This window comes from Dermacentor variabilis, chromosome 2, assembly GCF_050947875.1.
Source record: "Dermacentor variabilis isolate Ectoservices chromosome 2, ASM5094787v1, whole genome shotgun sequence".
Classification (NCBI taxonomy): Eukaryota; Metazoa; Arthropoda; class Arachnida; order Ixodida; family Ixodidae; genus Dermacentor; species Dermacentor variabilis.
This window is the reverse complement of record NC_134569.1, coordinates 187,031,466-187,045,560: the sequence shown is the minus strand read 5'-3', so window position 1 is coordinate 187,045,560 and position 14,095 is coordinate 187,031,466. Positions and strand designations below refer to the sequence as shown.

The window sequence follows — 14,095 nt, the reverse complement described above, 5'->3', positions numbered from 1 at the left end:
GGTGTACAAAGGATGTTTGTCACGCAGTATGTAATCAGATTGTGGCGACACGATTTTCTATATATTGAGGTCACACGGAAAGCACAGTTGTACGTGCTCTTAGTAAAGTCATATAAATGTCTCTGTCAAAACAGTAAAATTACGTTTGCAGCATGACAAAGTCTTCAAAACGGACACGTTCATCGAGGAAGCTGTCAACGTGCACGTGGTTCCCTCTACGGAGAGGCTCGAGAACATCTACAAGCACCCACTGCACGACAATATTCCCGTAAGAGAGAACTGCGGCCACGTCATGAAAGCCAAGTAAGCCTACCTTGTGCTCTTCTTGGCATAAAAGGGAGCATGGTGAAAAGTAGCGCACAGGTCTATAAAAATGGTGTGCACTATTGCCTAGGGAAACAACTATTGCGAGCCGATTACGTAGGTGTGAATAATAATAAGCGAAGTAATATATTTTGTGAATAAGCTAATACCTAGTAGAATGAATCTCTCTTCAGTATATTTATAGACGCGTCTGCCCATGCGTATCTGTGCCTATCGCGGAACATGTCTTCCAGGGAAGTAGGCCACTGCTTTATCTTTCTTACGCAGGAAGCACTCTGAATACTCGAAGCACAAAGACTCGCGCGGGTTCAAAGGCTAGCATTGATGTCTGAAGTGTGCCAGTTTGCGCGGTTTACGCTGCCATCATCACCTGTCCGTAAAAAGTCTCACTGTTTACTTTATAAACTGTGGCCGTACCGAATTCTAGTGGCGAGTTTTAGCGCTGATAGTCGTGGCTATTGCATCTCTTCACCACAGGGTACTAGTATGTGTCATTAATAAAAAAACACCGCCATATCACTGACAGTAAGTGTGGCTACAAGCAAATGTGTATTTGGAACTAATATTTTTTGGTCAAAACGCGCAGTAATATAGGGAGGCCATGGTGGCCTTCTGTTATGAAACGGTAGAGCCTTCCCCGGTTATCTTCAACGAAGTGTCTAAAGCTTCTTCGGCAGTACGCGCGAAGAATCTCGTTTGTCGCCTTGGGGCACATCGCCTTAAAGGTACGGCGGAATGGCGGATCATCAAGAGAACGCTCCTCCGCAACCGCGCACCGCGAAGCTTCGCAATACCTTCAGACTACAGTGGTTAAAACACGTAAAGAGTTGCTTTTTATACGCTCATTTATTCGCGTCATCACATGTGCGAAATGAGAAACTGCACCAGAAAGAGAGCTGATACGTGCCGTAGCACATTTAGGCGGCTAACCGTGCTAGCTCGGCGGGGTGAGGCAGGTGTTAAGCGTTCCGTATGCGTGGGCCGATCCCGAGGTTAGTGCAATGAGGGCTGACCCGCGGCGGAGGCGCAGTTCGCCTTTAGGGAGCCCAGATACACAGCTTCGCTGGTCATCCTTCATCACAGATTGGAAGGGCACTGAGGTATTTTTGTTTATTTTCCTATTTTCCAGCCTGACTTTTCACCCCTATTCTAAGTTTCTCGTACGATGTGGAGAGCACTTGACTGGAAAAACCAGTTTGCTATAGCCTCTGGATCTGTTGCAGTAAACTTTGCTGTATGCGATGTGCACATCACTTCGTTACAGCTGATATGAGAGCCCAGTACGCTATCCCTTGTTTCAGGAATTTGAATCACTAGAAGAGAAATCAAGCATTGATTTCTTCTACCTAGGAGAGTAACGCCGACCAACATGATCGTGCTCAAACTTCAGGCACCGATCTATGGACTGTAGCACGTTATCCTGAATGAGCTCAAGCGTGAAATTGAGACCAAGACCGAATTCTCTAAATACTTTCAACACATTAGTCACTATTCTGTTATAGTTGTCACTTGAAAAAAAAGCACGAGGTAGTCATCCACAAACTGGAAAACACTTCCCACCAAGTCATTCAAGTTGCGTCGAAGCCCTCTATTCACTGGACTTAAGTGCACATCACTCAGAGCTTCTGAGGCTTTTGATCCAATACAAACAGGGCTTAAACTACAGCCACATGTGGCATGCGGCCACAGGGACAACTGTGGCCTGCTGCGCTACGAGAAATGCCGTGGGACTCACAAAGAAACGTCAGAAAGAAAAGACAAAACGAGGAGGAAAATCGGACATGACATGACAATCGGACATGATGCGGTCGAACAAACAGCCTCAGCCACCACCATTTCCAATTGGGCTGTACCACAAGGTATATACGTCAGAATTGGCAACCTGGACATTTTCTTATGCGCAACTCCATTGACCATCGTAATGAGTCGCCGTTCTTCCACTGTCTCGTGACTGCGTCGCCATCCTCCGTCTGTGGTGCCGTTGACGTCAGTGTGCGGTGGCTCCATTGTAAAAATCACGTCGTCAGTATGACGCTGGCAGCGCACTGCCTGAATATAAACAAGAAGGGAGCAATACAGACATATAGAAGTCGTTATTGTACGCCATCATTGTAGGAAGTGTTTACACTTATTGTGGGCTTATATCGTTAAAAACTGCCCTAGTTATATGTTAAGCCCGGAGTACCATACCGTGCGCTTAGGAAGATACCAGCAAACACACACTTAGTTGCAGAAGCTAGCAGCCAACTTGGGTCACCGGTTATCTGAGGACTAGCTACATACTGCAACAGGGGAAAAAATCCCGAATAATGCTGATTCCCTTAAAAATAATGAAGACGGCAGAGATGGAACCGAGGATGCCCCCGAAATGGCTCAATCCATCAAGAAGGGTGAGTATTTGTCAAAGCAGTGGCGGGTTCTGTCCAGACCTGCGCACCGTTTCGTAAGCACACCGACACACTAAGTGTTCCTCGGCAACCACTTGCAGAAGGCTAACGCCTGCTACCTCTCTGATACATTCGGACTTACTGTTCTAGATTCAAGGCCATGGGTCAGGTGACGTTGACTGGGTTACTTGGGGTATGTGTGTTTATCGAGTACAGCCGTGCGCGACATGCCACCATAGAGATGACTGTGGACAGTTAGGCAATAAGAAATGTTGCGGGAAACGGAATGAACTCCCATTTTAGAGGAAACAAGCCTTAGTCGCATCTGTCTACGAGGCCGTTGATCGCATCACCATCTGCAGATGTATATCTACCTAACGTTGTGTCGTTTAGTCGCAGATGGCGACACGCCGATTGCGGCATAACCCGACCACTTGGACCACTCGGTATGTGCCACTGCTTATGTGCGGAAACAGAGAACTTGGGTCACTGGGCACTTAGCACTAGACATGGAGAAAGAAAGAAGAGGATAGGCAGGGAGTTCACGCTGGCAAGCGTCTGGATTGATACGTTACACTGGGCGTATGCAGAAGGGGGAATAGAGAGAATCGTGCAGCGAGGCCCACGACCTAACAGACATCATGGGCCACCAATCGCGTTCATATGGGGTTGTGCCACCAGGTGTGTGCGTCAGAATTGGCAACCTGGACATTTTGTTATGCCGAACTCCATCGGTCATCGTAATAAGTCACCGTGTTCCCATTGCCTCGTCACAGCGTCACCATTATCCGTCTGTCGTGCCGTTGACGTCGGTGTGCAGTGGTCCCATCGTAAAAAAGACGTCGGAACTGTGACGCTGGTAGCGCACTGCCTTCGATACGCACTAGACAATAACATTTGGCCTCCCATTTTCAGGCAATGGGAGACCATTCCTTGCAGCAATGACCGTGACCGGCTGCAACGGCTCGTCGGTCGGGCCTTGGCGGCGGAGATACCCAGAAGGCCTCAGCACCACGCTGCCCTTTCATTTGACTTCCAGAATTTTCATTCCGAATAAAAATGTTTTCAATCAATCAATCAATCAATTAATTAATCAATCAACAGGATTGAGAAGAATTATTGCATAAAACGCATATCTGCACTATGTGAGCATGGATGCGTGTTCGCCGCATGAGATCTTTGGTGTTTTAATTCTGAGACTGAAGGGCGAAAATACAATTGGTCATAGGCTATGGCTAGGCTTACGTTTAAACGTATATGTCAGAGTTTTCAGTTCAAGTACCAAGTGTCAAAAGTCAGTTGTCAGTTAGCGCAATTGTCTTTGTCCCTTAAGACGTCCTTGCCTTGCATTCCGCGCAGTCCACTTATTTACGCGCAAGAACGGCATAAGAGCTTGCAAGGCCTGTGTCAAAGCTGCACTTGCAAGTGCAGAAGCTGGTGGAAGCGTAAGTAATACATAAATGTCCCTTTCTACAGACGTTATGAGTACGGTGCCAGAAATGGCCATACCAACAAAATAAGTTTGCACTTTTATTAGTTAATGCATTCAAGAGCCCCTAAGCTGAATTTCACCGACAAAAGTGCTTCACAAACTTGTCAGTTTTAATGACATTGCGCGATAATAAAACTTCTGAAGGTGTAACTAAAAGAGGGAGTAATGGTTCAGTTACACGCCACAATCAATACGGTACCTACACAATGCAGTACAGTTGTAATATACGTGTAACCACTGCTCTTTTTCAACAGGTTGAACGCCACTATCGCCTGTTTGATGAATTTTCGTTACTTCCCTATGGACACCCAGACATGCACCATGACCATACGGAGTTGTGAGTATTCAATACTAGGGTGGAACCTTTCTTGTGCTCAACAGATATCCTTAAAAAACGCATATTTGGACAGGAGAAGCAATTTGAAATCTCTTTTAAATCCGCTGCATCACAAAAAAAGGAACGCCGAAAAATTTTTCCCTTCGTAAGAGAACCATCACGTAACGATACCCAAAAGTGCAAAAAAAAAGGAAATAAGTATTCAAGTGGAAAACATTAACGTAGGCATGATGTTGTTAAACGGCTAGCTTTGTTTTTGTTTTTTTTACCAGAAAACTGCACTTCGGCAGTGAAACACTTACGATGTAGAGGAAGGCGTTAGAATAACTGAGACAATGTACGTTAAAAAACTCTCCCCCCCCCCCGCCAAAAAAAAGAACAGAAAGAAAAGAGATAACCGAACTTACTTCATGCAACTTTTCCTACTTATATTGCTGTATTCTGCCGCTAAGAGGGTTAGGTAGGCACTTCACAAGCCAGTATCTGAGCTCACCCCACCTTAGAATGTATTACGATTTTGCAGTGGCAACTGTACAAAGTGTGGTGACGCTATACTGTTGCGATATTCTGTTCGTACAGCACAGCGTATGTTGCTCAGATATTAATTTTCCTTGGGAGATAAACTACGAAGACGCACCAAATGCTTCAAACGACGTTTACGGAACTGGCATTCACCCGAACAGTAGTTTCTGAGCAGATTGGGCGGTTCGCAGCAATTATTGTTAATGTTTAGTTCACAGAGGACGTCGAAGAAACCAACTACGACCGCCACATGATCGCATGAAACTGGAAAAACAAAGCGACGGTTCCGTAATTACTTGTCAGGCCTCTGATTAGGGCGTAAACTGTAATATCGTGCCACAATTTGCACTTAGCATGGCCCCCCATACTGCGAAATAAAAACATTTCTGCCACCTACAGTTACACCTGCACATTTGGAAGCATGGGTGATAACGGCCGTACTACACTTTTTAACGCTTGAATAGTAATTTCATTATTTTTGCTGGGCACAAGCTTACACAATAAAGAGTTAGTTGCGTAATTCCACATTTTCGGCTACTGTATTCTTCAGCGTCACTACAACATGAAAATAGCATAATCATGCTGTCGCCATTCAATCGATGTCATGCCATCGTCGCGAATGCATCATCTGCGCACAGATTCTTTCACGTATTAAGAAAAGTAAAGTGTGGTGTTTTATGTTCAAAAACCATTATCTGATTATGAGGCACGCCGTCGAGGGGGACAGCAAAAATTTGGGCTGCCTGGTGTTCGTTAACGTGTACCTAGATATAGGTACACGAGTGTTACCGCATTTCGTCCCCATCGATAGGTGGCCGCCATGACTGGGATTCGATCCCGCGACGTCGTGCTTAGCAGCCCAACACCATAGCCCCTAAGCAACCATGGCGGGGTTTTTTTCACTCATCTATTGCCATACCAACTACTTTATGCGGTCTTGGGGCTCTATAACGGCAGACTATTCCAATATGTGTCTTTTTCCAGTGTCCTGACTTCATATTTGCGTAACCGCGGACGCAAGCATCACGCGATGACCCGCACGGTTGTCTGAACAGACCAATCAAACGCTCTCCTCGTTTATAGGAGGTCGCTCTTGTTTGCTTTAAAAACGAATAAAATTCCCAACACTGAGCGGCTGGTCTTATCTAATTGGCTGACAAGAGGCGACGAGCACGCTCAAGTGGAGACGGAGTCGATGGGGCCGAGCCAGTGCACTGAGAATCGATAACCGCATGAAAAGGGTGGGGCCGGCCTCTGCGATTGGTCCACTTTTCCTTGCTTAGCTTGAGGTGGTTGGTCGAAAATCGCGGCGGCATGCAACCAAGGGTTAAGAATGGCGCTAAAACGCATCCTCCGCAAATAGGAGTTGTCAGAGCAAGGTCATAAGGCCCAAACATTGAAACGTTTCTTTCTTTCGACCGCTTCCTAACCTTACATGAGGCCTCCTTACAGCGAAGGACGGATGGAGGAAGCAAGCGTACTCTGAAAGCTCCCTCCGCCCGTCCTTATGTAAGGAACGGTTGCCGCATGCCTGGGTTCGAGATGATATCTAAAGAGTATCACGCGAACACCATTACTCAATAAAAATATGTATCGTTGTATATTTATAGAGACGCGTGCACGCTTTCTTCTAGTTTTGTTTACTAAACGGAAAAAAAGTACCACATTACAGAGCAAAACTTAATGTGCTCGAGCAACGCTGGCATCGACGGCGTCGTGCAACACCTAGCAATGCTCTAGCAATGCTATAGGAACGCTACTCATGCCGATCGTGCGACTGAAAGGAACATGCCTGGCAAGACGTCCCGTGCGCGCGCTTCTCCGCAGGCGGGCGACAGAGCGCATGCCCAAGAAAACGTCACTTGCCTAAGCAGTGAGGTGAAGCGCTCGTTCAGAGCCAGCAGCTGCGTAAGAATGCATGAAGGTATCTTCGGAGCAACCTTACGCTGAGGAAGCACCAAGGAAGCCTTGGCTGAGGGCCCCTGAATAAGGAAGCTTTCAGAATGACATAAGGTAATACCGCAATAAAATCTTCCTTACTGAGGTAAGGAGGATTTCATTGCTTGGCCCTAAATGTGCCGAAAGTGCTTGATAACATTACACGGCCCCTCATGTAAAACCCCTCTCCAGGGGCATTTGAGGAATAAATAAATAAATAAAAATTTTATAGTACGCCCATCACGCCGTGCTCTCCGGCACGTGCGAGTAGGGAGTACGCGAACGATCGGCGGCAGCCATCTTTTATTCCTTTCGGAACGGGGCAGCCTTCGGCTATTCAGAAAAAAATTCAGTTTTGTTCGGCATAATAATGCATGTTTAACGCGCACACGTCACTTCGACGCGGTGAGGTTTCGCGGTTTTGTGACGTCGCGTGACAGGCAGGTGAAGTGGGTGCAGCCCGGAAACTTATAACCAATAGCCGACGGCTAATGGCGAAAAGGCGTCGAATCATAAATAACTATTTTTCTTTTGTTCAGTCCAATCATGTATAATCAGTGTGTACGCGCCATGTCAGTCAGGGAGTTATCGCGGTTTTCGTGGCGTCGTGTGACAGACAGGCAAAGTGGGTGTGTTTCAAAAAACTTTTTCACCAACCGCTGAGGGCTGCTTGTAGAATTGGGGTGCTATGCAGGATGCGCCGAGTTTCTCGTTCACCCGAGTTTTACCCGAGTTTGCTCGACGGCAGTCAGTGAACGGAGATAGCGTGAAACGCGCCGAAGGTGCAGGCAAGAAAATATGTAGACAAAAAGCCGCGTATGACAACATGAGCGCACCCTGCGCGCCACGCTGCTTCCACGTTTCAAGCGCAGAAGGCTGCACAACGAAAAGCGCCAGCGCCGCGTATTGTTATCAACGGATTATCGCAACATAGCGATACCGTGACTGTCCCGCTGTATGTCTGCACACTTGCCGTGAACCGCTTGCCACGCCTTTCCCGGGCGCGTCAAGGGCGTGCCTCCTCTTTGGGGCACTATCTTTCTTTCCTCCATCGAATGCGAACAGGGTACATGCGGCGCATTCTTGCACCTACACTTTCACTCAAACGAATACGCTAAAATACAACAAATAAAATAACGAACATTTTTATTTCTTTAAGTATCTGGCTTTCGTTTTCAACGCTAGAAATTTGTGATGACAAATGGAGATCGAGCAAATGATTAAATTTTGCACTCCTTGCCGCGAGTGGCGACATTGAGGCGAAAGCTTAGAAGCGGTACGCAAGCGCGAGGGCGTTCATACGGGGATAAGTCGCTTGGAGGCGCTGCAGTGCTATTCTCAATAATGTCGGTCATGATCCATGGAGGGTCATGGCCACTCTTTCTCTATTAGGGGAATAAAAATGCAGCGCCAAGGTACGGCTGTTCATCGCAGGAGCTTCACTAGGCTTTTAAGGCCCCCGCATTACCAAATAAAAACGATCCAACGCCTGTCGCTGCAAAATGGCGGTATGTTATTTTAGAGTGCGTAGTGACGCAGTTCAGTGAAAATGTACCAGTTTATCTTAGTGCGCGGAGCCTCTGCGATAGATTGCGAAAAGTACGTGCTTCCCAGCGACACAATTCATCGCTTGTCATCGCTTGCCCAGTGAAGGTGCCTCTGAGCGCATGTACGGAGTATGTGAGTGTGTTGTGCAGTCGAAGGTGCTTGCGGATTACCTCTGCTGGAGCCAGCAGCGATCGCAGATGGATGTCGTAACGGCACCGCAGCACTCGCAGTTTGGCAGGTGAAGGCTCTTGTGTGCAGTTATAAAATCAGCCTTCGAACGGAAGAGAGGTGTTGGAACTGTTGAGTGCGCAGTGCTTGTGATGAACAAATGCCATTGCACTGGGTCTAAAAGAGCGAGCGATTCTCGGACGCTGATCGTGTTTACGACGCTGTGGCTCCGTTTCATCACCGATGACAGGGCAGCCATCTCAAACGACTGCTGCAATACGCACTCCTCAGCACCGTCGTCCCCCGTCGGCGCATCGACGCCTTGCAAGCAGCTAAAGTGACGTGCCGATAATTATTTACTATGCGCTACGCGCCACAATGCAGGCAATGAAACCGCGTTGTGGGGCCATCTCAGCCCGAGAAGATGTATGCATAAGCCAGCGACAGTCAACGCTTTGTTTTTGATCGTGTGTTCAGTACATCACGGATGACAGTGCGTTGTGCGTGTTTTATGTCGGCGGTCCAGATTGTTGATGCCTCTCAGCCAACACCGCGTCGCTGTTGCCGGAAGATAAGTTGGGCGTGGCCCAACTGTAGTGGGTGCGCGCACAAGAGTTACATGCCTCGCGCGGGGCGTGACCTCTGCTTTTGATTGACAGGCGAACTCGTGCTAAACTCGTACATCGCGAAACCCACTCCGAGTTCAACTCAGGAACATGGCGGCGGCAGCAGCAGCCTGTTTCATTGCATCCAGCGGCAGCAAACGTCAGTATGACCATCCGGACCCGTTCACCTACATGACCGACAGGGAGTTTCAGCGTCATTTTAGCCTGTCGAAGACATCATTGCGCTGGCTGTGTGACGAGCTAGGCGAAGACTCGTCTGCGCAGACAGCGTGGCGGGCTTCATTCGCTCACCCTCGTAGTGCAAGTCATCTGTGCCCTCCGTTTCTACGGGACTGGGAGTTTTCAGGGAAGCGTCGGCACCGAGCGTTACATTGGACGCCATCAAACTACTGTTAACCACTGTGTCAGAGATGTGTCTGATGCGCTTCTCGATGCGGCAGTGCGTAAGCGGTGGCTAGCTTTCCAGAATACTGCGGCTGAGCGGGTATATATAAAATAATGCTTCCTACTTCGTGGGAACATTACGAACGTAGTCGGGTGTGTCGGCGGAACGTACGTAGGAATTAAGGCGCCTTCAATGTCAGCGTTACTGTGATTAACATTGAAGCAATGTTTAGACACGCCATTTTGCCAAATTTGTCACTTCTGTGTAGCCGACTTAAATTTTGTGTTAGCGACATCTCACATGCGGCTGCTTATGATACTGACTTTTTCGCTGGTTGATGACTTTTTGCCGATTGTTCTACTTGTCTGTCAGGGTGCCTTCCAAATGGCTCACTTTCTTGAGAAAGAGGTTAATTAAGTATAAATAGATAAATGGATATCAGAAGTTGTGTGAAGTAACCTATGAATCCTAATCTCATAAGGAACTTGGGGTTCTTCATTGGTGAAGTTACTTAGTATGCACAATGCTAAATTTTGGTCATGCGTAATCTATCGGCCGCACTATGAAACAGCGAGGCATTGCACAATTTGTTGCAGCGCGAGATGTGGATGTTTCGCCAAGCCGGTTGTGCCTATGCATTTGTGGCGAAATGAAAATGCATTGAGAATCTTAGTGTGTTGGCTTGCATGAAGAAAATACTTCAGATTGTTTGCTCTGTTCACTGTCGATGCATGTGCCAGAGGTTCAGTGTATCTTCGTTTTTTGAGGGGGCGGCGTTATTCTGGATGGATAAATTGTATATTTTCGTTTCATAATGGGGCTCTAATTCTTAAGCAGTAGAACAATGCACATCCAATGCTCTGCAGAACTCTCTGTACGTGAAGATGTCATGAATTACCAAGGCGAAATTACATATCGGGAGAAATGTGCAGATGCCGATGAAAAGTGGGTCTTTAACCCACCATGATAAGAATAAAAATTGCAGAGCAAATAGACCATTTGTACAGCTTTAGAGCAATGATTACACAAAACGTGATATGCTCAAACGAGTAAACGCTTGCGGCAATGTCAAAGTAGGATGAGTGACATGCAGCATATTAGACACATTAGAATCTTCATCAGCATTAACACACTAGAATCAATTAGCCCACATTAGAATCTGACAGACCGCCGGCCTTTATAACAAAATATTCTAATGCACTCCCAAACATAAACAACATCCTAAGAAAATACCACCCAATATTATCAAGTAACGAGCGTCTGCGAAAAGCGTTCCCGGATGTACCCAGGGTTACCTGTCGCCGAAACAAGAACTTTAAAGACATGTTAGTGCACGCAAAAGTCAGCCAGCAGCATTCCCCCGTAATAAAAGCATGTCGCCCTAGGTGCAAAACCTGCAGGCACCTTCAAAGTGACATTAAAATTAAAAGCACCGCAAATAGTTATACACATGAAGTCCAATCTAGCTTCACTTGCACAAGTTCGGATGTGATTTATATGCTTGAATGCTCCTTCTGTAAGAAACAATATATCGGTGAAACAGGACAATCAATGAACGTCAGATTAAACAGACATCGCGCGGACACAGCTAAAAAGCTTCCCAAACCCGTCGCCGAGCATTTCAACCAACCAGGTCATAACTTTGATGAACTTAAACTCTACATCTTACAGTCAAATTTCCGTTCTGAACGAGAAAGAAAATACAGAGAATCATACCTTATCCATAAGTTCAAGACATTGCAACCAATAGGCATAAACGTTTCAAAGGGAGCTTTAGAATCTATTCGCTATGCTAAACCTCAAGCTATAGGCAACAACACTTAGTTTGATTTCTTGGCGTATCCCCTCCCCCTTTTTTCCCCTTTCCTTCCTTTTTTTTTCAGCCAGCGTCCCAGACACCCTGGACACGCCGGCTAATGCGCGTGTGTTGACAGACTGGGGTGGGGGACCTGGCTTTGACCTTGTACACAGCGTTCCTTTACTCTCAATTCGACACGCTAATGCATTTTCCCTCGTTTCCGCGTTCTCCCGCATCACACCCCCTCCCCTTTAGAAGAACCCCACCTATATATACTGTGGCGAAGAAAGCATATGTCGCCTTGAAAAAGACAAGTCCACTTGTCGAAACGTTGGCTCCTGCATTCACCTTGTTCACGTTTTGCTCATGCAGTATATATTGGCATTGAACATGTCTCGTAACCGTTATTTTTATTGTAAGCCCTCGCTGTCACACCTTTCCCTCCAGCACTCCCTTTACTGAAACGTGGCACTGTCTTTCCATTGGTGTCATGATGATAATGGTAATGGCAGCAGCAAGGCTGGTTAATGCTTGCCCCTTTGATTCCTGTGAGTTTAGTGGTAAAGAATATGGCACGTGCATACATACATCAGTGCTGCAAAATTTACCACGCGATTTTTTGGAGAGCTAATTTGTGTTGGGAAATTTCAAAGATGTGCACCATTGTGGCCTAATAACTAGAGCATTGGTGAGGCTGAAGACTGGGTGTATTGGTATAGAAGCTTGAAGTGTAATTGCACAACAATTGGACGGGACACAAGGAAGAGAAATACACACAGCAGAATGCTCTGCTGTGTGTGTTACTCTTCTTTGTGTGCCGTTGAATTGTTGTGCGATCCAACTTCAAATAGAGCATTGGGCTTCTTTGGTGCAGGACCGAGGAAGTGTGAGCTATTCGACAACATGCCAGTGCCTTGCCACACAATTATGGAAGTCGGAAAGTTTGCAAACAAAGCTTTGCTTTCAAATCCACCTGCTCATGTAATACAAGCACTGAATGAAAGAACCATCATACAAAAATAATGATGAAATCAATGGCCCGTGAAATTTGTAATTTGTATGTTGACACTGTTCACATAATAAGTGCCATACCGGCCTAAAAATTGTACTGGACAGAGCAGTTTGTTTCCTATGTGAAGCACAATCTCCCATTACATGCTGTGCAGACAACCAAGCTCACTTTGTTTTGACGTGCTACACAACATTCACTATAATCTGTTTTAACGCGACAGCGTTAAGGAGCTCGTGTCCCAGAAAAGCCGGTGGCGTCGGCGGCGTTGGCCGTGAGCGATAAATCTCGGGAGGCCACTTCATGAATAAAAAACAACTTGCAAGATGGGCTGGGTGGGAATTGAACCAGGGTCTCTGGAGCGTGAGATGGAGACGCTACCACTCAGCCACGAGTTCGATGCTTCAAAGCGGTACAAAAGCGCTTCTAGTGAATGCGGTGTTGCCTTAGAAACGAGCCGTAGAAAGTGATACTGCGGTGTATATCGGTAATTATGACCATGTAACTTACAGAAGTCGCAGTTACACGGGTAGCGAAGGGCGTTTCCGCTACATTTCTTCTGTTGTGCGCTTTCCGCACACGCAGAGCCATCTTGCGACAAACACAGAACACCCCCTCCTCTCAATGTACGGCGCTGCCCCGACAGGTGGCGCGCCACGCGCGCATTGGAGCTGTGCGGGGACCGGTGCGAGGCGCGTCACCGCCCGGACACCCTCTCCCCTGACGATGCTTCGCCATGCTCCCTCACGGGTTGCATAATCAAGCGTCCTTCCTTTCTTTAGATCACTATCTGTCTATCTCTCTGCCCGTGCCGATCACGACGTTTGGCTGGCGTACATCGTTTCCCCCTCCGAGACACCGAGTTCTTTGGTTCGTTCCGCTTGCTCAGGCGCATGTTTCGTTGCCGCGCCGAACGCTGCGTTGCTCGACGTTCACCGCGTGATTGTAAAGTCCGACGCGGGGGCGCCTCGTAAGCGATCGCTGCGCCGTAGCGCATTGTCTTACACCCCTTGGCGGGTCGATGGGAACGCTGTCGCGTTCCACTCTTGAAGGCGAAGCTTAAGCGTCCTCCAATTTTTTTATTCTAAAGAAGTGCCAAACACCACCTCTTTTTCAAGGTTGTCATGGGAATATTTGGCGAGACCTTTTTAGAGCCCCTCATAATGGAAGTGTGGCCAGCCAGCTTTGCTTGGATGCCTTTATAGATTTCTGCTCCTGATCATTGTGTGCTATCAAGTTGCAGAAGTCTATGCAACTGGTGCAAGGCATTACGTCTTTCTATAGTCGGATACAACTTTAGGAGGCTGCGGAATCTGCACTTTAAGGCAGGTGAACACAAGCTTGCACCAATGGGCACGCACTCTAGACTGACATCGTGCCGCCGGACAGACTGATACCTGCTCGTTGGAGAGGGACTATTTCTTTAGACGTGGAGGCAATCGGCTGCTGCGCTTTGGTAATCTGGGCGGGGCCTATCCTGTCTTCTAAAGTTTCATCCAACTGTAAAGGATGCTGCTTTTCATACAACACAAAAGGACAAAGTGTACAATTATTTGGCCTA

At 47.2% G+C, this 14,095-nt stretch overlaps 1 protein-coding gene across 1 annotated transcript in view; it reads left to right on the top strand.

The window, feature by feature from the left end:
• The first annotated feature begins 2,692 nt into the window (after positions 1-2,692).
• Positions 2,693-14,095, top strand: part of LOC142570596 (glycine receptor subunit beta-type 4-like) — a 33,162-nt gene continuing 21,759 nt past the window's right edge. The window contains exon 1 of the mRNA XM_075678966.1: positions 2,693-2,714. Within this exon, the coding sequence (XP_075535081.1) occupies positions 2,693-2,714 (22 nt within the window). The remainder of the gene's footprint in view (positions 2,715-14,095) is intronic.